At 43.3% G+C, this 24686-nt stretch overlaps 1 protein-coding gene across 2 annotated transcripts in view; it reads right to left on the reverse strand.

The window, feature by feature from the left end:
- Positions 1–24686, reverse strand: part of Maml3 (mastermind like transcriptional coactivator 3) — a 394119-nt gene that overhangs the window by 148585 nt on the left and 220848 nt on the right. For both annotated transcript variants that reach the window (XM_048812083.1, XM_015479054.2), the window contains exon 2: positions 6339–7895. In XM_048812083.1, coding sequence (XP_048668040.1) covers positions 6339–7895 — 1557 coding nt within the window. The remainder of the gene's footprint in view (positions 1–6338; positions 7896–24686) is intronic.

The following is a 24686-nucleotide window of genomic DNA, read 5'->3' on the forward strand; positions in this document are numbered from 1 at the left end:
GTAATGAGACTGAAGGAATATTTTCTGTCTTGCCCCAGGGCAAACCATCTGCAGATACGGACCCAGCAAACTGGCGGGTTCTGATCCAACCTCCCTGTAGCAAAGCACCACATTTGACAAGTCCTGTCCAAGCACACAGAGCAACTCAGTGGCTTTATTGAGCTTCACTCTCAATAAGTGGACATTTGAGAAAAGCTTCTAATATGAAACAAAGAAAACCCAAATCAGCATATGGCCAAAGGTGCATGGGAGAAATAGAGAACTAGGAAACACAAGAAAACTCATTTTTAAAATGATAATTAATATCCTTAGATTGAAAGGATACTTCAGAGAATAAAAAACAGCTTACAGAGGTTAAAAATATGAAAATTTAAATGAAATATTGAATATTAGGGTTGGAATATAAAGTTAAGGAACTCTCATGGAACATGGAATAAAAAGGCAAAAACATGGAAAATAGAAAAGATATGAAAATCAGGGAGCCATCAAGGAGATTCAATACATAATAAACAGAAGTTATGGAAAAATAAAAAAAATGAAGAAAGAAAAAGGGAGGGATAATTGATCAGAAAAACAAAAACCCAACAAGACCATATCCAGGCCTCACTATCCTGCATTATCAGATTAAAAATAAGAGTTCACAGTACCAGATGTACTGCATGAAAAAGAGCTTCCTTAAGATGAGTCGTATTGTGAAATCTTAGGGATAAAGAGAAGATTCGAAAGGCTTTCAGAGTGAAGAAGACAGGTTACGCCCACAAGGCGTGGGCTCCAAATGTCACTGGACTTCTCAATACTCTGAAAGTCATAGGACCATGAAGAAATGTCTTTAAAACAGAATATGTTTTCCAAATTACAGTTCTACCAGAGGGTAAACTGTCAATCAAAAGGACAAGACATTTTCGAGAAGAGTTTTCGTTAAAAAACAACCTCCTGTACTCTTTTGCAAGAAGCTAGGTGAATGTGTTCCACTAATTTGAGGGAATGATCCAAGAAGGAGATCCACCGAGAAAACAGTGCAATTCAGAAGGTGGTAAAACCCGTCAGGAATGCTGCTGAAGGGCAGGTGCAAGAGTCAAGTGGAAGGGCCAGAAAACCAGGGGACAGAAGCACAGTGCAGCAAGAGAAGGGAAGCCCCCAGGAAAGACATGGAAGGCAAGAGGGAGGGAAGGAAAGATGGAGAGCAGAGGGAGGGAGGGGATAGAGGGAAGAGGCAAGGGAAGACAAAAGAAAATAGATTTTTTTTTTTTGTATGTGCTTAATCATATTGAAAGTTCTACAGGGTCAGGAAAGCTTGAGGACGGGATGAAGATAGGTACAGAGATAACAACAGTATTTTAAAGAGGCAATTACTAATTCCAAAAGTTGTGCATTAAAAGAATCGGAATCATAATATATGAAATGGCTAAAGGGTGAGGCACCATGCAAAAATTAGCCATGTAAGCATGAAATACTTTTCTTTTTAAAAACTTTCTTTTAGTTGTAGATGGACATAATACCTTTATTTTATTTTTATATGGTGCTGAGGATCGACCCCAGTGCCTCACTTGTGCTAGGAAAGCACTCTACCTACCGCTGAGCTACACCCCCAGCCCCAGCATGGAATACTTTTAAAGTCATAATCTGTGATAGAGTTAGCTATATCGAGAGTATGGAAGAGAAAGAGAGAGTGTGGAAGGCTGGGCATATTTATGAGGATGTAGTGTAACTGAGCAAAATCCTTATCTTCTATAGAATCAAATAATTGAAAAATTGAGGAATAGCAGTTTATGGAGATAAATAAGGAAACAATGAACTGAAGTGGCTGCCGTTGGACAGCAGAGTTTAAGAACAGGGCAGGTGGAGCAGGGGACCACCATCACTCATCACAAGCTTTGCAAAGGCTGTTTGGCTTTCTGATCTGTGTACATGCATTATTTGGATAAAGTAAGCACTATGTATTTAAAGAAACTGAACAGAGGGTCTGTAGATTTTTAAAGTTAGGAAATATGTGTACTCAAAAGAAATTTCCAAAACAGCTGTGAATATTAAAGGTCTATTTTTTCTATGCAGATTCTATAGCTAAAAAGCTTACAATGATATACTTTACAGGGTACCCTACAAATTTTGGTAAAATAACCAAAAAGGGCAAACATGTATTTGTGATACATAAAGCCACACAAAGAAGACACACACACACAAAGAACAAAGTAGCAGAGTAGTCAATGACTTATCTAGTTTTCTGATTGCAAGTTCATTTTCAAAATGATTCACCTTCTGCCTGTCAACATAGGGATTATTCTTGGGCTCTGGGTAGCCTGTGGCCCTCCTTGACCAGCAGGCAGTTTTTCTTCTTTAATCATTTTGCCATTGTTTTTTGTTGTTAGAAACAGGGACTGTGTTTGCTTCCCAGCAACCTCATGGCTGCTCCACTGCTGGAGATAGCCACCCCCTTGCAAAAGATTCTCTTTGACTTGCTTTTCCAGTTCTTCTGTTTGATCTCAAAAGTAGGCTTCTGCCATTTGTGCTACTGCTTTCCTCACTGGAGCTGATAATCAACTGAAAATGTATTTTTTAGCCCAAATTTTGAGAATTGCCACCAAATGGTTTATTAAACATCCTTATGTTTAAGATAGAGAGTTAGGCCCTATGCAAAAATGTGCTAGAGCGAGAGAGAGAGAGAGAGAGAGAGAGAGAGAGAGAGCGCACACACACACACACACAGGCACGCACCAGAGTGCAATCCTACCCTTGAGAAATAGCAACATTAGGAAAAGATTAATAGATGGATAAGGCCAAAGTAAGTTCTGTGTATTTTGTTATAGAAAAACATATTTGAAAAATTAGAGAGCGATCCAGGAGGGTCAATCCATGATGAATAGATGCAGAAGAAATTAACAAATGAACAAAAAATAAGAGTGAAGGGAAGGGAGAAATTATCAAAGAACTAATGCGTATTTCCAATGGTTGAAATTTTATTTGTGTTTTACTTGTCAATCATTTAGCTTAAGTTTTACAGGAATTAGGAAAAAATGCTAGGGAGGAAAGAAGGTGGGCAGAGATAATGGAAAAGAGAGTGAGGGTGGGAGGAAGGTTTTAGAACCACCTACTAATGCAGGGACTCACAGCTAATGTATGTAAATTAACAGGATATAATGGCATTGCCCCAATCCAACTGGCAAATCAATTCGACTCAAAAATGTTCTTTTTAAAAAAAGAATTTGCAAAGTGTAAACTTTTTGTTTTTTAAATAGGGACTTCTCCTTCCTTAGTTTTTTTTTTTCCCTGATGGTAGAATTAACACCTATGTATATTAGGAATTTAGAAATATGTATGATAGAAATACAGAAAACTTATTAAAACATGAAATTCAAAGCCATAATCACTCAAAATTACCCACCAGAAATACCATTTCTAACAATTTGAACACCCTTTTTCTATGTGTATTAGACAACACAGTCTGGATTATAACATAAACTGTTTCATGATCTGCTTATCTTACTCATATTAGGAGCACATCTGTGTGATTAATTGTTCATTAGTATCATGATTTTCATGTACATTATTTTTTTCAAAATATTTATATTGATTCCAAATTTTCACTGTCACAAGTATACCATGGGCATAATCTTTGTTAATCCTTTGATTATAAGGAATATGTAAACATTGAGAAGTGAAATTACTAGATAAATCACATCCAAAGTTGTGAAAGTCTTTTTTTTTTTCTTCTATTTTTGGTTCTCTCCTTTTTGAAATATCCAGGAAGTGCTGGTGTTTCTGTTCATTTCTGAAAGTAATGGACTTTCATACAAGTGTTCCAAATAAGCAAACATCTATACAACTTTCTTGAAACAAATGTGGCTACTATTCTCCTCTGGTGCTTAAGCCATTTGTCAGAACTAAGTGTTGATCATGGTCCTTGCGGCCAAGAAAAAATGAGATGAATTTTTTCTAGCAACAACTGAAAACAAAATCAAACTATATTGTACGTCCTGCCTGTAATTCACGCTAGTATTTGTGCAATGCACCCCCAGATAGTAGAGCTAACTATTCTGTGAGCTATGTAAATATTGCTCTGCAATCAGATAAAAACATGAAATAAACGATGTTTGCAGAAAGAAATCCACATGTCTGTGTTTTGAAGCATCTTTCAAGCGGTGGTGAGTTAATATTTCATTAAAAAGCATGCTTTTACCTGTCAGTACTTTGTGAGATTAAGAAGTAATTATTCTAATGAGGGTTTGCCTGGGAAGGTTCTGTCCACCCTCAGAGCACCTTGTGATAAGGAGAGAGCAGAGGCCCACAGATTGAATCCAGAAAGCCTCACATTTGCTCCTTCACCTGGCTAAGCCCTTTCAAAACATGACCTCTGCAGTTCATGGCTTCAGTGACTCACAGGCAAGCATTAAGGACCCAAATGAGCATCTTGAAAATTCATGTTCCAGCAAAGACAGGAACTTTATCCCAAGTGAGCACATTTCAAAAGCAGTTTAGTGAGGGTGGGGGTTATGGGTGGGTACATATTGTACCTATGTGTCTGAAGAATCTGTGAGTCGAAACTAATCATCTTTGGTCTGGGTTGGAGAAAATACTGGTGTAAAAACAGTGAATATAAAGGCACAATTTGTATTAAGGTTAACAAAATTCATTGTGACAGCTTTCACTCTCAGAAATCTTGTGATGCCTCTGTGTTACCACAAACACCCCTACGTATTGCCTCTGTTTTTGCCTGCTTCAGAACTTAATCTTTTAAAAAGTACATAAAATGTTGCATTTTCTAATAGTGTATATATATATATATATATATATATATATATATATGTAAATGCATATATATATATATATATATATAATGAATATATTTTAAGATGAAACCAAGATAAAACATACAAATTTCACATTTCAATGATATTTTTATACCAGCTAACTATTTCAGTTGATGTAAACTAAGCTATACTTTTATTTATCCAGACAGAATTTCTTGAGGGCTGCTGGCATGTGCAGACAAGAAGCCACTGTGAGGTTTTAGGGTTGGAAGGCTGTGAAGGACAAGAATGAAGCCACAGAGCTCAGGCTTGTCTCTGCAGGCCAAGGCCACCCCCCAGCCCTGTAGCTTCCATGGATTGGGTGGGGGTGGGGGTAGAGATAGGGTGGGGTACTCCAGGAGATACTAGATGCAAACAACCAAGAAACAAGACAAGATCTGCCTGGGTTCCTTCCCAGGGCACCCAATGCACCCCATTGTGGATGCATATCCTATCATCAGTTTAAACATGAGGGCCTCTAAAGCAGAATTCTGCAAAATCTCCAACTACTGTACAAAAAAGGGGTGGAGCATAGAGTAGCAACTGGTAGTTAAGTGATCCCCATGAATTCATCTATGATGGGGGAAGGTACGGATAAAGTGCATTTCCCTACTTCTTCTTTCCTTCATGGAAGATACAGTGTTAAACCAGAGCTGGCTTGGATGTCACTCCATGGTAGAACACTTGCCTAGCATGCACAAGGTCCTGGGTTCCATCCTCCAATACCGCAAAAAATAAACTAAAGAAGCTGTGGTCACGTTGAGCATCAGTAAGTGCTTGTTGGTGAGTATTTGCTACCCAACTGTGGCTGCATGAACGACCCTACCCCCCCAAAACAGGAAGACAGTAGGAAAAAGGAGACTTTGTTTTTAATATAGCACCAAGGTACATTCATCATCCAATTTTCCCAAAATAGAGCTGAATGAGTTGGACAGAGGTCATTGTAATCTCAAGCAACAAGACTGAAACTGCTTCTAACTGTTGATACCATAGCAGCAAATGTTTCAATGCTGACTGGTCCTACAAAATCTACCCTCGGGCTCATTTTGAAAATACAGAAATCTCTCCCACATTTGAACATGGAGAATTCAAATTTCCCATTATTCATAATTCAATCAGGTAGCTGAAGGTTGCTCAGGCCTTAGAAAGTGGTTATAGGTAGCCTTAAGCATCCTGGCCTTCCTGTCACCTGATTCTGGGATTGAACCATCTGGTAGGAAAGTTAATGAAGTAGCAAAATGTTTGGCCATGGGTCTGCAGCCTGCCTTCCCCAGAGCGAGAATTTTGTAATTTTTTGGTTCTCAATCTGCAGGCAGGAGCAGGAAATTCGAGTCCTAGGCATTCAAATACAAGAAAGTTGATGGGGTCACCCTTTTTCCATCTCTTAGAAGAAAGGGGAAACATACCTAAGCGCTCTAACTCCAGGAGGACGTGGAGGGAGAATTTCGGCGGGTAATTAGACCCTGCTCAGGCAGAAGCTCGGAGAGCATCACACTTGACAGCTTGAAATGCACGGGGAGCAGTGCTCCAAGCGTGTCTCACTTTCACACTTACCTGACCGTGGGATGGAAGCGCGGCGTAAGCCATGGGCTGATTCATCACTCCTTTCTGCTTCATGAGAAGCATGCGCTTCTGCTCCTCGCTCAGGTGCGCCCTGGGAGCCTGGAGCTGGGGTGGGGGCGGCGGCTGCTGCTGTGGGGGCTGCTGCGGGGGCTGCTGCTGCTGCTGCTGCGGCTGGATATACGGCATCAAAGGGTTCTTGTTGGGGTTGGCCATTGGTGGTGTCATTCTCTGACTCAAGTCTGCGTTAAAATGGGTCAGAGGTTTAGTGTTGCCGTAAGTTAGAATACTGTGCTGTTTGTTTAAGGAGTTTGTACCCAAGTTATTTGGCTGATGATTGATTATATTTATGTGGTTCTGAGGGAGGTAGTTATTCATCGTGGTCTTCTGCAGGTTGTTTGCCATTGGAGGCACTATAGGGTTTTGGTTGTTAAAGGCTTGGGGGTACATCATTGGGCTATTTGGTTTTTCTGCAGGAAAAGCTGCTCCATATGGACTAGACGGAGGCCTCAGGGGAGACCAGCTTGAAGTCTGATTTGAGTGTTGCTGCTGCTGCTGCTGCTGCTTCTGCTGCATGAGTTTGGCCCTTTGCTGCTGCTGGGCAGCCATCTGTTTGAGCTGCTCTGCAGGAGACATGTCAGAGCTGGGCACAGCCACGGGGCCTGTCCCTGAACCGGCCACTGTCACTGCGGCTGGATTCAGGAGATAACCGTTGCCGGGCCGCGGTGGACCTTGGCCTGGGGTATGGGCTTGGTTTGGCGTTTGAGGGGATGGGACAGCACAGTTGGCTGGTGAGCTGGCAGGGTTCGGAGCTGCGGGAGTGCTGGCAACAGAAGGTAAGCTCGTGGCGGTGGAGACGGAGGAAAAGGGAGGACCGGAAGACGAAGGCCGGGCCTGGGGAGAGCCCATGGAGACATGTGCAAAAGGAGAGTGAGAGGGATCACTCTTCACACTGGTGCTCTCCTGGGAGAGAGGCGTCTCCGCGGCTGCCTGTGAGAATTCCGGCTCCTTCTTCTCTTCGAAGTCCTCGTTGAACAAGTCCTGAATGTCATCTTCCGGAACCGTGTTGGCCAACTCATCTATTAACTCCTGCCACTCCTGGTCATTCAGGTTAATGTCTGAGAACAGCTTGTTCTGATTAGAAAGAGATGTTTCTGATGTGTCTATGCAAGTAGGGTCATCGAGAGGTTCCTGTTTGAGGTCCTTGCTCTGCAAGATGGCAAAGCTATCCTCCAGGTCACTACAACCGTTGACGGGGAGTTTGATCTCGGGGAGCCTGCCGTTCTTATTAAGATCCTCCAGAAGCCCAGGAGTGTGAGTCCCGCTGTTTTGCAAGGGCAAAGAAGGCTTCAGGTCAAGTTGGTGAAGAGGAGAAGCTGAAGGCAGGGGCATGTTGTTGGGCAAACTGTTGATGGCTTCCATCCCTGTGGGAATGTCCTTTCGGAGCCGCTTGTTGGTCGGAGAAAAACTCCCATCGCAAGCTCCATTCTGTTGGTCTCCGTTAAGTGGGGATCGGGCTCCTTCCAACTTCCTTTTCACAGTCTCTTGTAGCTGGAAAAGAGACAGAAGAGAGGTTGACTCAATCTCCAACCACATTTTCCTCTTTTAAGCATCGTTATGTGCCTGGTTGTGAACTAATTTTAAATGCTTTAGGATACGTAAGAAAGAAATGATGCTTCTCACTTTAAATCAGGCAACAAACACTGAAATTCGAATTCTATGGGGAAAGGTTTTGCTGAAAAGCAGAGTTTGGACACCTAAGAGAGAGAAAGCCAACTGAAGACTGGAAGGTAGGGAGCAATAGAAAAGATATTAAGCGAGAATCATCTGTTATCCTTTTCCAAATGAATGCTAGAAACGAGACTTGGACCTAAACACATCATACTGGAGAAAAATGTTAATACCCATCTTAACGTTCTTGCCACACCTTGAGAACATCAAGGAATTAAATTAACATTTTGAAGAACACTAAAAATCCCACTGAGGATATGGAATTTAACCCGTTTATTGAGTACCATACAATAGAAGATGAATACTGAACATGACCACAAACTTCCTTTCGTTCCCTATTTTACAACTCACTCCCAATACCATGTTGATCCAGTGATCTACTCTCTTCTCCAAGCCTGTTTGACTTGGCTTCCATGATCTCTCCCTCTTGTGGATTTCCTTCCTTCTCCCCATCTGCTGTTTCTCAATCTCGTGTCTTCTTATTTGTCTAAATGATGGGACTCTTTGATCTTTTGTCTTAGGCTTCTTGGTTTTTTCCTCCTGGCCATTCCACATGCTTCTGTAGATAATTTCACAAATTACAACAGCTTTGGCTCTCCTCTCCAGGCTTATGATCCCAAACAGTGTACCCAGCGCCATCTTCCCCGCTGAGCTCCATTAACTCCAAGGCTCTCTCCCTGGATATTTCACAGGCAGTTAAAACTCAACATTGAGCTTATTATCATTTGTTACCCAAATATGATCCTCGCCAATGTTCCCCACCTCAGTATCTACTCGGTTACCCAAGATAGAAATTGACGCATCTTTCTGAAGCCTCCCTCATCACCAGCCCCTCTAACAAGCCCCCTTCCGTCAATCTACCCTGCCACTCCCCTAGCCAGGGACCCTCGTCTCCTGCTGGCCTCTTTGCCCTGTATTCATTCACCCACTCACTCTCTTATCAGTCCTTTGATTCTCTGTTTTGTTCTCTTCCAATGAATCTCTATGCTCTTAAAAAAAATTGTCCTTTCTGTTTATAACCCTGCAATGATTTAATGCTTTGTGTATGGATTAAAATCTACAACGACTCCCAATCAAACCATCTGGCTGCTGTGGGTCCTTCCAGTTCACCTTTTGCTTCTCTGCTCAGCATCTCGATCCCCCACCCCTCACCTGTTGTTCTACTTCCAGTCAACTCTTCTGCAACTCCTCCTGTTACTTCAGCAGGCAGGCTTCCTTCTGCCTCCAGGGCACGGCGTGTGCTTCTTCACCTCTTGGGACACACTCCTCCTCCCCCACCCCTTCCCTGGTTAATAGTTGCTTATTTTTCAGGTGAGTTCACAGTTCCCCTTACCAAGTCTTATCTTACATGCCTTCCCCACCCAAACAGCTCAGGAGCCTTCCCTGACCCACCCATACTGGGATGGACGTAAGGGAATGAGTTCTTCCAGGCAATCTAAACTTCCCCATCAGAGCTTTTATCATACCTTGAGCCGATGACTTACATGCCTGCTTAGCGGACTGTGGCTAACTTGCCTTTGCTATATCCACCGTGCTGCACCCAGTGCTCAGCTTCTTAGCAGTGGTTAATAAATAATCGCAAATTCAATGAATAAGTCTATTGTCCTAAAAGAAGCAAGCTTGACTCAGAGCAGGAGGCAGCACCATTGACGGTAAGGAATGCCGGCTTTTGAGACTCAACATTCCTGGTAACAGGAGTGCTGGATCTCTCACTCCAGAGGGTGTGACATCTACTTAACTGGGCCCATTTAAGAAGTCCTGTTAAGAGAGGTCTTTCTAATTCTGTAGGTTTATAAATTTTAACCCGAATTCACCTGTGTGCTGCTTTTGTGGTTCTGGTCTAAAGGCTTGGCATAGACTGGGTATGGGCTGGTGACTGAGGCAGCCTAGGTTGGAGCGGCTTTGCACAGGCAAAGGGGGAGGGAGCAGGATGCAGGGTGGGAGGGGGACGGTGGAGTGGCTCTTCCACTTGGGGGCTGCTACTCTCGGCAAAGCTGCTGTGTTACAGAAGCTGTGGCAGAGGAGCAGGGATCCCCTGTCTCCACCCTGCTGAACCCACACATGGAGCTGCCAAGGCTCTGGAGGAGCCCCACGTATAAGAAAACCAATCTCAGGGTGATATGGTCAGTTTCAAGAACTGTCACTCACAGCTGTGCACTTTCTCACAAGCAGAGAATTCCACTGTAAGAGGAAGGAATGGAGGAAGGGTTCTTAAGTCAAAGTCCAGTGTAACCCTTGTTCCTGAATCTTATATTTTTAACCACAATACCAGACGCTGTCTGCAGTCACTAGATAGATGCTCCCGAACTCTGAAGATAAGGTCCTAACTGGGACACACCGGGAATTTGACTTCAAAGAAAATACTGGTTCAATCCATCATATTGGGTAGACACTGATCAAAAATGATGTAATTTATGGAACAAACCAAAAAGCCATGATTCTGATCATAGAGACGGCAGACACTTGAATGTACAAGGCTCCAGCGGCAAGTTCAGATATCATAGCTTCAGGACTTGAGGGAAACCAGGCTTCGGGCAACTCTTGAAGTGATATGAGACTGCAGAAAATAAACACTTGTCTTAAAATGAACTCAGAAAGCAAAGGTCTGTGATTCTGTTCTAGGTTAGGTAATGGGTGGGACAGGACAGAGAAACAAAAGACGCTCCATGTGTTCCCCTGTAAGATGGTGGTGGCACACCACGGAGACACGTCTGGCTGGAAGCCCAAGTTGTACCTCTCATTAGCAGAGTGGGTGCAGCAGGAGGGCAGTGTCACAGATCGGGAGCAAGGCTCTTGAGTCAGAACTCCAGGCTCAAAACCAAGATCCTGACACGAGAGTCAACACACATAAATGTCACCACCAAGATCCCTACACGAGAGTCAATGTACATGAATGTCACGCCACTCCTTAATGATAGATGGCTATGAAACCCTCCATTAGAAAGGAATTTACATGAGGGCAGTGAGTTTTCTGTTTTATTCACTTTGGGGTCCCCAGCAGTTCATAGTGGACGCTCAATAAATACCTGTTGAATGAATGAATTTTGGTAAACTCATAACACATAAGCCCTGATTTCCTTCTCTGCAAAATGGGTTAATAATACCTAGCTCATAGAGTGACTGTGAAGATGACATTGAATGAAATAATGTAGAAAGGTACCTAGGAAGCCTTAGTTTTACCATTTTTAAAATTCAGGGATGCGAATAGTCACAACGGCAGCTGAGATAGAATGCTTCCTGGATCTTTGAAATACAAATAGGTAGAATGATAATATTTCTGTTCCCTGCCTGACAAAACCCTAATGTTTTCCAAGCATCTGGTGGAGCTTTTTAAATATGAACAACAAAAATCAAATTTGCAATTCAAGTCCAAGTGCGAACGCATTCATGTCCTAGATTGTACAACAGTGGAGGGGAGGTTGCTGAGGTTCAGATCAAATACGTTTTCAGCACGCCACCTGAATGGAGCTGCCGAGCACCGCTTGTCCCCAAGGGCCTCCCGTTCTCCACCACTGGCCCCTTTTAACCCAAATCTTGATATATATTTCAGGGATCAGCGTATTGGAACATAAGCAAGACATCATTGAAGATGCTAGGTTATGGTTTTTCATGTTGTGTTTTGTTTTATGAGGCCCAAAATAGCAGAGCAATCTTCCCATCAATTCTGTCTGTCTCATCATCCTTTGTTATATGGAAAGGTGGTCTGAGAGTCCAATTCTCTCTTTAACGTCCCCTGTGGGAGACAGTCGAGGGGGGAGGAAGATGGCCAACCGGCTGTGTGTTTGAGAAGGCTGGCTAAAGCATAAGCCGCCGGCTCAGTGAGCATGCGGATGACTAACTGCACACAGGGAAATGTCCTGGTGAGGCCCTGCCTGAAGGACTCAGGTCCTGGTCTCAGCCCAAAGACTTAGCAAGTCCCTGGCCCTTCCGCGTCACCATTCCGGGAGGCTCTTCACAGGGTTGTACCCTTGTGGAAGAATCACAGAAACTCTTTTCTGAGCATCACAGCCTCTTGCTCCTGAATTACCATTATTATGTATAAATGTTGTGTCCCATTAAGAGAAGCTGTGGTGCCAGGAGCCCAAGTGTGCCATTTATCCAAGGCCTGTGACAATATGGGCTGCTATCATGTGTCAATGACTCTGGAGGAAACAATTCCTCCTCCATAATGGCTCCAGCAATAGTCCCTTGTCCACAGGATGTGGCTTGATGGTTTGTGTTTCTGTGAAGACGTGGGGTGTGTGTGTGTGTGTTTGTGTGTGTGTGTGTGTGTGAGAGAGAGAGAGAGAGAGAGAGAGAGAGAGAGAGAGAGATGGGGAGGGCATATCAGTAGTAACAAGAATAGTTGTGCCTTTGGAGTTACAAAGCACTTTCACACACAATCCCACTTTATTCTTGTAGCAAACCCCTGGAGCAGGCCAGGTGCTGTTCTGATGGTTCTGCAGGGAAAGGGGCAGTGTTTGGGAGGAGGTGGAAGGGGCAGGTGTGGATGACACCCATGACAAGGACAAGCCTGGCTAAGACTACCAGCCCTCTGCTGACACAGTGGAGGACTCGAGGTGTCCCCTGAGCCAGAGTGTCCACAATAAAGAGATCTTTTCCTTCTTTCGACTTCTAGCTGTGCTAGCTAGTTCAAAGCAACTCTCCTTGCTCTGTCCTTGATTTTGCATGAAATGGGCAGAGTCCCTGAGCTTGAGAATAAAGACGGTAGTGCTACTGTTAATAATGAGGACTCTAAGATGGAAGACATTGGCAGAAACCTCAGATTCCCTGCCTCCTACTCCTAATGGTTTTTATTTATTTATTTATTTATTTATTTATTATTTTTTTAAAATTTTTTTTTTAATATTTATTTTTTAGTTTTCGGCGGACACAACATCTTTGTTTGTATGTGGTGCTGAGGATCGAACCCGGGCCGCACGCATGCCAGGTGAGCGCGCTACCTACCGCTTGAGCCACATCCCCAGCCCTCCTAATGGTTTTTAAAGGGAGGTTTTATTTGAACCTTCTTACAAAGGAGGGACTCAAGGCAGAGTGAGATTAAGCAGTTGTTTGAGATTACTGAGAGAGGTGACTAAACTCAGGGCTGATGTCACAGCCCATCCTACACCCTCATCCAGGACTGGGCCACGTATCGCCAACCTTCATCCGCGGCATCCTAATGCAAGGATGTTCTCCAGATTGTGTTTTCAGGAATCATCTTCGATTCCACCCTCTCCCTGCCACTTGCACACAATTAAAGCTCAAGAATGCTCTGGTCTTATCCTGTAAGAATTTTAGGCCCATCTTCACCCCAGGGCCAGCACCTCCATTCAGATCGAGACTTCTCTCCTGAATTTCTGCATCAGTTCCCAAGAAGACCCTGCCTGCCTGCTTCCTCAGCACATTCCCTGTGGTTTCTTCTTCCTTGTGAATCTCATCGAGTTTGCTCTTCACTTCAGCTGGGTCTGGCACACAGGCCCTCCCCAGCTGGATCCTCAGTCACCTCCAATCTCTTTGCCCACTTGGCCTCCAACACCAACCAGCTCCTAACACTGGCTATGCAGTCGGGTGTGGCTGGACAATGGAATAAGTTCTGAGAAAGGCACCTTTTGTCGATTTGGTTGATATTCATCAATGATGTTGTGTTCCCATGGTGTGCTTAGACAGGAACGGCTACGAGGTCACTAGGTGATAAAATCTCATGGGACTGTGGTATATGTGGTCCGTGGTCGATGGGAATGTCGTGATACATTTAGTGTCCATATTTAACTATTTGTAGTCCCCAGGACACCCCGTGATTCTTTTCTCTCTGAGCCTTTGCACCTGTTACCACCCATCCAGCTTCTTTACCTGGCCATTGATCCTTCCCAGTTCCGTCTAGACATCACCTTCTACGCAGCCTCTCCTGACAGCTCCTCCCCACAGCTCCTGGTCTTAGTTAGGTGACTCTCCATGCATACTAATGCATGTCACACTATAAAACTGTTTTCCTTTTCCTTCATGAGTGAATGAATAAATGTTAAGCAGAGCTCTCAAATAACCACACCGAATTCATGTCATTGATCCTCAAAGCAGGCACTTGAAAATGTTTGGCTGCATAGTGTTTTCAGGGAAAATGTACAATTTCTTTTGGTTAGTTGGAAACACTGGAAACAGACCATCTCTTCCTTTGTATTTTCAAAGATTCTAAGGGTCCAGGGAATCCACATTAGGAACCACTAGGGAACACATATAGTGCTTGTGGAAAACAACAACAACAACAAAAGCAGAAAGTGAAAACCAGTTTTCTTTTCTCCTTCCTTCCTGCCTTCCTTCTTTCTTTTTTTGGTACTGGGAATTTAACTCAGGGGCACTCAACCACTGAACCACATCCCCAGCCCAATTTTGTATTTTTATTTAGATACAGGGTCTCCTTGAGTTGCTTAGTGCGTCGCTAAGTTGCTGAGGCTGGCTTTGAACTGTTGATCCTCCTGCCTCAGCCTCCCAAGCCACTGGAATTACAGGCATGCACCACTGCACCCGTAAAAAAACAGTTGTCTTAAGGACACTACCAAGGTCACATTTTTTCACATGTGTGTGAAATGCTGGATATGTTCATAGTTGAACTTCAAATTTCCAAACAAAGGTTTCGTACATCACACAGCACCTCCTCCTTCACCAGCTGCTGCAGACACAACTCTTTCCCAGGACGTGAAGAATCAAAGCTGTAGACGCTCTATCTAATTCAGAGGCTCACAGAGAATATTTTGGTCATTTTGATCCGTTCTGGTCAAACTAGAAGATGATTCACTGCCATCGATTTCATACGGTTTTTCCCTTTCCATCTACCAGCAGATCCTAAGCCTTTGGACACATGGATGGATCTGAATTGCTTATTTAAGGTAGCTGATGAGAATACTCATGTATTCTTGGTATTTCCACTAGTAGAATATTGATAGTGTGCAAAACACTTCCAGAACTGTCTTCTGCATGTAAGCTCTCTTACAATTGAGGTTGATTTAGAAGTTTGATTTTTTTTTTCTTTTTAGTGATATTCAAACTTCAGGGGACTAGTTACCCGACAAGCTGCTAAAAATGCAGATGTCTTAGTCCTGCTGCCATAATTTCCGATTGAGTAGCTCCAGATGAGGTCCAGATTGGGACACAGGATGGGGACATGCATCTAAAGAAATTTAATAGATACCCCAGGTTCTTCTGAGGCAGTTGGTCTAGGATCTGCTTGTAGACATTCTGATCTAGGCTAATAACTGTAAGATTCTGACATTTTGAAATCATTGCTTTGATTTTTTAAACATACAAATGCAAACCCGATGTCAACATAGAATGCTCTTAACTTGATGGGTGATACCCTGGAGCACCTCATAAGCATGATTATGAAATAATGCTCTAGATCGGGATTTTTCAAAACCTCAGAGGATGCTAAATTCTACAGAAGATTGTTGGATTTCCACAATACTTTTCATGAAAAATGTGTATTTTTCAATGTTGTATGTTTCTCTGAACACAGTAATATTATAGACCTTTACCCCTACACACTAGCTATCTACCTCCACTTTTATTCAATGGATGGGGAGAGGTGACAGGTGCCCATGTGCCCATGCCATCCCAGGGGCTGCGGGGTGGTCAACCCTTTCCCAAGAACAAAGACCACTCCACACAGTGAGCACATGCCCTACCTGTGTGGCCAAAAGTTAAGTACTTCTGTTTCAAAGAGATCTGTATGATGGACAGAGCAACACTGAATGAGAAGAAGAAATGTATCCCAACTCCTGAAGCCCCCCTTCTCAGTCTTATACACTCCTAATAGTATTTCAGAGACAATTTTATTACATGAATTTTAAAATGTTATATAAATCATGGAATTACTATATCCTTAGTATATACTAAATGTGTGTCATATTGCCATGAGGATCAAGTGTTTAAAAGTTCTGCTTGCAACCATTCCAGAATGTAGCTCCCCTGGGCCTGGTCTGTGACCAGTGTTGGAGGGGGGATGTACCATTGTTGGATATCAGCCATGAGTCACTAAAAAGTCTCCATTCTGAAATGGAAAAACAGGATCACTTTCAAAGGGACTCCACGCTCTGAGTGGGCATGAGTTATATTAGCCAAAGAGCCCCAGAGGAAGACTGGGGCATTCGAGTCTCCAGTGCAGAGAAACAGGACCATTTAAAACATTCTGAGGTACTCTGAGGTTATGATTAGAAATGCCCACGATCCTTTTCCTTCCACCAGGAGTCAGATTTAAAATGACTCCCGAGTTGTCTCAGGCATGATGTAGTCTCAGGCATGAGTCTGATGGTACATCTTTTTGGAGTCTGGGACACAAGAGATGGTCATCAAATTCCAGCTGTGAGGTATTCGAGCAAGGTCAGGTGCTTTTTTTTTTTTTTAGTTTCTCTTTAACAACATTTGAAATCTTTGTGTGGCTGAATTTTCAGGCATGCTTTTATCTTTTAATTATGCTTAAACATGTATTAAGTACCAGTGGAATGTAAGACACGTTGGGAACGGATCACAAAAACATCAGGAGCAGTAAGAGACAAAGCCCTTGACATTTAGAAACCCCAAGTCTTAAGACTCCCTCAAATCTCCAAATTTCCAAATACATGAATGTTCATGCAGGCTTTTGGCTTCCTCCCAATTGAATGAATAAATTATATTTTCATCACAAGTCACACGAGTCTTGCATACTCTTGTATCTGAAGTTACAAGGCTTCTCCAAAGCTCCACATACACAGTTTAAACTGGTGCCTTAACAAAATGATTAACTACTCATTAAAACCAAGACTGTTTTCTCTGCAAATGCCCGGGCTACATGATTTTCAAATCTCCTCTCAAATAGGTTTCTGTGAAATGCTCTAAATTTCTTAAATTTTTATCAGAGAATTTGGTTCACTGTTTAGTGAATGTTTCTAGATATTGTCATATAATATTCCAATTAGCTGAGAACTTTACCACAAGTAGGCATCAAGCTAAGTGGTTTACATGTATTATCTTGATTCATCCTCCTGATAACCTACAAAGGAGGAGAACTGAGTTCAGAGAGGTCAGGTCATTGGTCCCAGGGCACTCAGCAGAGCCTATCTAGTCAGGTCTGCTGCTGAAATCTGTGCTCTCACCTCCGCTGCTGTTCTACATCTGATGGATATCGGTCCCAATCAAACTTTGGCAAAACTTGCTTAGAAAGTCTGGGGAGGTGTTTTAGAACCTGTGTCATGATGTGTCTCTGAGTCAGGTCTGCCTGATCGCCAGAGGACAGTCATGCTACTCTGCAAGGAAAGAAGCTAGCCGCAGATACCGCATGTGTTGGGGAAGGGATGTGGGATGGTGCAGCCGAGCTCCTGAGCAGGGAGCACATGTGCGCATCCAGCAGCAGCTTTAGAAAAAGCTCCACTGAGACCGGAAGTTGCCCTTAGAATTCCACAGCCTGAACCCTGACTCCTCTGTCTTTTCATACACAGAAACACAAGGTACGTTTGTTTTTAAGGGCAAGAGACAATTTCCCTAGGAATCCCTCCTGGTATCTCTTCCTAGACTCATGCATACATTTTCTATTCAAACATGCTGTATACATGACCTGGTTACAATCTGAAATTTCTAATGGGATTATTTAGAGCTATTTAGAGCTGTAAAGAAATGAGGGGGAGGGAGGTAGTTGGGGAAGAAGGGAAATCCATAAGGAGGAAGGGGCGATCGGAAAGATCAGATCTCATCTGCGTAGTTCACAGCTGCAGACCAAAGGACAGGCATGTTAGGACTGAGGAGGAGCCTGGGTTTGTTTGTTTTCTGGGAGGAGGAAGGCAGGAAGGAGAAAGGCTTCAGGGGGGCTCAGCGCTCCTCTCTCCCCTGGGCAGGAATCAAGGATATTTTTACTTCACTCTTTACTCAAAATGTCCCTTCTTTTCAATGAGAAATTCTCACTTTTGATTTTAGACCCTTCCGGGAGCCCGATCTCCTCTGCAGCCTGCAGTCGTGAAACAGCTCATGGGATGCAAATAGCCCAGAGTCCAGATGTGACACTGCTTTTGAATAAAATCACAGCGCATGTTTACCTCCCACTGGAAACCAAAAGTATTGAAATAAGACCTCGTGCTCTATAAAAAGCTCCAGTTTCCCCCAAAGAGGTCAGAGAAGTCCGCTTCCTTGAGTTGTATGTAGTTTGGATGAAGCATCAATCACAGACAGCCAAGAGCTACCTCCTGAAGAGCGTTTTCTCTCTCTCTCTCTCTCTCTCTCTCTCACACACACACACACACACACACACACACACCTCAGCGAGTAAGCAAACAACACAATTCTTATTCCCAGAGAGGGTCTGACTCTCAAGTTTCTATTTTACTCCAAAGCTGAAGGGCGAGGGACACGCCTGTCTTCCTTCACCAACAGGGGGATGACTGTTATTTACACATCTTTGGATTAACTTGGATCACAAACGGAAGATAAGGTAGAAGAAGAGGATTTTTCTCTCCGGGATGAGTCACCCCCGGGGAGGGTGAAGAGACCCATGTGTACACAGGCACGTCTCCATACCCAAGCCAACATGGAGGAAATTTAACCCACTCTGAAAATTTGCCACTGGGCAGCGGTGTGTGCACCACGCACTCAGGGCATCAACCCAGAGCTCCAGAGCCTGTTGGCAGAGGTTTCATCTGTGGGGAGAGGCTGCTCAGCTTCATCCCACCAGCTGAAATTCATTTTTCAAAAGAAATTACACTGAGGTACTGTTGTTATAGCAACAGTCAAAGTCATTTACACAGTCTCTTCCCACAACCTCACTCTGACTTCGGTGGGAAGCAATTTCAATTATGTATAGGCAGTGACCAAGGCTGAGCCTGGTCGGACCCTTTATTAGCCCTTAAGACCCGTAAGTCCAAATCCCCTATGACCACTCAGAAGCCCGAAGACAACAAGACTTCACTGGGTTCTGGAGAGATCTCCAGGTCCTGAAGGTGTTATGAGCACTGAAGTCAGGCAAAAACTGTTGGATCCGAAGCTTTGTCTCCCAGGTGGGACCTGGACATGTGACCGCTGAATTTCCTGGGTGAATCAGGGACTGAACACCTCAGAGCAGGAATTTCCTGAGGATGGTAATGGTGAATCCTGAGGGGACTTCACTCTTGGGGGTGTGGACTTGTCAGTGTCACACCCACTCCAACCTTTGAAAATATCCCTCAACTCCAGTGGCTCCTTTCTTGATGCAAATGTACACTTACTACCGAATCCTTATGGTAAATGACTAACCAGAGAACCAGTGTGATGGGCAGTCCATATCTACCCTCAGGACACACAAAGGTGGTAAAAAATCTACACAGCCAGTGCTCAGAGCCACTGCTATGGGCTGAATATGCCCCGCCCCCCTGCCATCTTCCCAATTTACTTGTTGAAATCCTAACCTCCAGTACCTCAGAATGTGACTATATTTGGAGGTTTAATGAGGTAATTAAGCTAAAATGAGGTCATTAGGGCCCTAATTTAATATGACTGGTGTCCTTCTGAGAAGAGGAGATTAAGACATAGACACTCACAGAGGGAGGACCATACGAGGACACAGAAAGAAGATGACCATCTGCCAGCCAAGGAGAGGGGCCTTTCTTAGTTCCTTTGTGGTACTGTAACAAAATGCCTGAGGCTGGGTAATTTATAAAGAACATAAATTTATCTTTCAATATTTTCAAGATCAAGATGCTGGCAGGGTCAGTGTTGGGTAGAGCCCTGTTCTTCATAGCTGGCACCATCTAGATGGCACCTCATGTGTAAGATCAGAAGTTAAAGGCCTAAACTAGTTTCCTTCAGCCCTTTTACTAGGCGCTAATCTTATCCTTAGGGGCAAAGACCTCATGAATTAATCACTTCTCGAAAGCCTCCATCTCAATACTACCACATTTGGCTTAAGTTTCAATATATGAGTTCTGGCAGTGGGGAGCATTTAACTACATCAAGGCCTTAGAAGAAACCAATCTTGCAATACCCTGATCTTGGACTTCCAGCCCCCAGATCCGTGAGGGGAATCATTTGTGCTTTGTAAGCCGGGTGTGGTACTTGGTTATGGCAGCCCCAGCAAACTAACAAAATGAGTCATTTGATTTAAATTTATCTCTGTCCTCTCAGTGTCTTATATAAGTTAGGCACTTAATAACTATTTGAAAGGAATATCTTGCACAAATTTGTTCAGGCTTCGATTCAACTCTCTCAGCATCCATTGGGGCTGCTTCTGTAGCAGGCACCAGGACTCTAGAGCACAAGGCTCTCCGACCTCAAGACCCCTCAGGATGAAGGGGGAAGGAAAGAGGATGAGCACGCATGGTGCAGTTTGCAGGAGGCACGGTGCTGTGGGAACAAAACAGGCACATCTCCCAGGCCTTTGGCCAGAGAAGGAAGAAGCCCATTTGTAAGCAAAATCTCAAGTTGTTGGCTTGAGCCACAGTGTCAAGTGGCATTCTGAGAAATGGCCTGGGAAGGAGGAGCTGTATGGATCCGAGAGGGCTTGCAAACCATGGTGGGAAGCTTGGACCTGATCCAGAAAGTTCTGGGAGATGATGGAGGAAAAAATAGTTGCTTGTGAGGCTAACTTCTGATTTCATCATGATAAAAGTTGGTTAAAACTGATGAGAAGTGGTAAACCATCTGAAGTGATCTGTACCGTTGGGTAGGGCTGCCACAACCCAGCACAGACTGGGTGAGCCTAGGTGTCCCTCGACAAGTAAGTGGTTAAAGGAAACTGAGGTATAGGCACACAGTGGAGCTTTATTCAGCCATAAAGAAAAATGAAAATACGTCACTTGCGGGAAAGTGGAGGGAACTTGAGAACATGGTGTTAAGCAAAATGGGCCAAACTCAGAAGGTCAAGGGTCACATATTTTCTGTCATATCTGGAAGCTGGAGAGGAAAAGAAAAAGAAAGGGGAGGAGAGTCGCATGAAAATCAAAGGGAGACTAGAATCGAGGAAAGGGAACAGGGAGGGCGGGAGGGGAAGTGCTGGGGAGTGATATTGGCCAAATGATGTTGATTTTTGGGAATGGACACATACATAACAAATCCCCTCATGTACAACTAATATGCACCAATAAAAATATGCACCAATTAAAAAAAGGAGGAAAAAAAATAAAACCAGACTGGGTGGCCCTTAGAGTTTGCATCTGGAGTGTCCCACAAAGGCCCATGTGTTGACAGCTTGGACCTCAGCCTGTGGTGCTACTGGGAGATGGAGGGGTCGTTAGGAGATATGACCTAGTGAGAGGAAGTCAGGTCATGGGGGCATGCCCTTGAAGGGGATATCAGGACCCTTGCCCTTCCTCACTTCCTCTTTTGCTTCCTGGCTGCCTTGAGTTGTGAGCAGCTCCTTCAACCTGCACTCTCACCATGATGTAGCATGTTGCCTCAGGCCCAAGGTAATGGGGCCAGATGACGGGACTGAGCCCTCTGAAGCCATGAGTCCAAATAAACCTTTCCTCTCTTTAAGTTGACTTGTCTCAGGCTGTCTGTTACCAGGACAGAAAGCTAACTAACACAGTGGTGAAAAAGCAATTAAACTAATTTCCTCATAGTCCCGGAGGCTAGAATTCTCAGATCAAGGGGTCAATGGGGTTGGTTTCTTTTGGGGCTCTTTCTTAGGTTTGCAGATGGCCTTGTTCTCCCTGTGTCTTCACATCATCTGGCCTCTAGGACCTCACATCCCTGGGGTTCCTCTGTGTATCTAAAATCCTTCTTCCTATAAGGCCAGAGGTCCTGTTGGGTAAAGTCCCACCTTAACTGCCTCATTTTAATTTACGCTGGCTCTATCTTCAAATAGCCATGCTCTGAGGTTTTGGTGATGGACTTTAATCCAAAAATTTTGAGGGTGACAGAGTTCAGCTCGTAATACGATCCCACATCACTCCTGCATAGCCAATTAGGCAAATGGTAAAGCCATCCTCACCATATAAATCAACAGGACGCAGATTAAGTCTTGAGGCAACTAGATCAACAACTGCTACTTGATCCAGAGCTTACCCACGGTTTTCATCTGAAAAGCATTTCCCGTCTCCCACATTCAAAACCAACTTCACGTTCACTCCGTAGAAGGGAGCTGTGGCGAGCTCTCCTGACTTTAAGAGGCTTTGAATACCGACTGAGTGAATAAATGTTCCTTGACCATGATACCACCTGACTTCAGAGGCACACAGAGGGAAGCTGTCACACAGAAGCGTGGGCCATGGTGGCATCAGAGGCATGGTGGTCAGGACGCCGTGCTCCAGCCCAATGCCCCTTGCAATCACCCACTTTGCTTATAAAAGGTTCCAAGTTTGTCAACTTTCTGTTCAAACCGTGGTGTGCTGTAAATGCGCTGTAAAACTGTAGCGCAAGGTCTGTGATCCAGTGGTTTTATCCTTCTTACCTAGCCATCTAGACATTATTCATGTAGTTTCCATTAGAATGCTACAGTTAAGTTTGCATAATATTTTCCACAACTACCAACTTGGGCATGGTTATGACTCTCAAGAACTCCCCTGGGACAGAATTATTTTTTCACCTTGGTCTCTGTTCAGAAGTGGAAAAAAAAAAAGTTATCAACAGATGATGACTTTAGAGATATTTTTGGAGTTCTATGAATGGAAAAGAAAAGAAGATTTTTTACTGCAGTGAATATTTTGTTACCTTTTGTCCAATCGAATACTGCAACTCAAAAAGAGCTAAGCATAAAGGCGTTGAGTAAAGCAGTGTAATAGATTTCACCAAGGACTGCCCATACTGCCAGGTGTAGCCCATGAGGTCTGCATTCACATGGTTATCAGCATTGAAAAATACCCCGCGTGCACACAACAGAAAATGTCAGGAACTTGAAAAGCTAAAAAATATGCATGTGGCGTCTCCAAATCTCTCCAAAGCACAGCAACTAAACAAACTTAATTATGTGATCAGGCGGCAGTTACTTAACCTCTCTGGACCTCTGTTTCCTCAATTATCAAATGAGAGGGTTGAACTACAGGATCTCCAAGGCTTGTTCAAGCTCCAAGAGTCTCTATTTGGACTCTGGATTCAAATCAATAGTTTACTTTCAAAATCACCCCGGAAGGCACTGTTAACCCAGATGGGCAGTTGAACTTGGCAGGCAGTTACTGAGTCACTAAGATGCTCGTTTTCCAACAGAGAGAGAGAGAGAATTCATTACACTCTTTTGCAAAGGTTTCTTGGCTTTGGCACATTTGAAAGACAATTACACTTGAATCTTAATCACACTTATCTTTGAAAAAAAAAAAACAAACAAACCAGAAAACCAAGTGTGCAAATAACACAATTTATATAAAAGAACGTTTTATTTTTTCATCGCACACCTGGTGGCAGGTATTGGGCTGGGTGCAGAGGATGTGAAAGATACCCCGCACCCCTGATTTCAAAGAAATTTGCGGCTTACTGCATATTCTCATTTTTGCTCCTAAGCATCTAGTTGAAAATGCTCCTGTTTAGGGTAACACTTGCCTGAAACAGATTACAGTGCTGCATTGTGTTCTGCAACCCAAACCTGGGCTAACCTATACACCTGTGCATGGCTCTTCTTCTCCACCAGGAATGATTTTTGAATAAATGGCCTTAAATGACATAAAGAGTCTGAATGTATCAGTTTGGGTAATTAGATACTGGACCAGGTTCCAAGAAGAAGCTGTGTACCTTTGCAGGGACCCACTACTGTGAGCTCACCTAAAGGAGGCAGAGGGCCCCGGGCCCTAGAATCCCTTCTCTCCTGGCCAACCATGTATTTGTGGAAGTCAGTTGACCATGCACTGTGTTGTCATTTTTGTCCTGGACAAAATAATCTCTAGAGTCCTTTATAGACCTAATAGCCTAGAACTTCATGATCTCTCTAGGTTAATTTGGGTTTAGCTGGAAGATGAACTAATTGATATTTTAGTTTTAATTTTAATATAAGTAAACGGTCTGTTTACATATTCCTTCCTAAAATATATTACTAATTCCTAAATTTGAAAGAAGAAAGGAGTCTGCAACTATTGCCATTTCCATGCATTGTACGGCAAAACCTAGTTAATTCACTTCCTGCTAATTTCGCCTTTCTGCTATATCTTGGCAAAGGGCCAACCCAATATTTATCCTTATGTAGAAAAAAAGAGCTTACCATGTAAAAGAATAAGCATAATAAAGATTATAAGGGGAATGCTTAACCTACTTAAGACAGAAATGAGTCTCAAGGACTCAAATTTAAATCAACAATTGGTACATGTATTATGAATTCTTCTCATATATTAGAGTGTCCCCTAAGGATGCTTATTTACTCACAGTTTGATAGTCTAGTTTGAATTGCAGTTGTTACTTTTAAATATATCACACGCCGTATATATTTATTACTATACTTCAATTCAGATTTTTCTCCTTTCAGGAAGCTGTTTGCCCAAATTAGTTTAAATTAGGGAGAGTCTATTGTATTCATAAAATCTTCATCTAAATAGCAGAAACGATGACTATAACATTTGTCTTCGGTTTGTTGGAACTCCGCAGCTTAACTTCTAGTCTGAGATTCATAAAGAATGAACATGGAATGATTAATGGCCATTACTGATTTCTTACAGCTGTAACTTATCAGAATATGTATACTCTAATACTGTACCCATGGTAATTATCTCATTACTATGAAGT

Source organism: Marmota marmota, unplaced genomic scaffold, assembly GCF_001458135.2.
Source record: "Marmota marmota marmota unplaced genomic scaffold, marMar, whole genome shotgun sequence".
Classification (NCBI taxonomy): domain Eukaryota; kingdom Metazoa; phylum Chordata; class Mammalia; order Rodentia; family Sciuridae; genus Marmota; species Marmota marmota.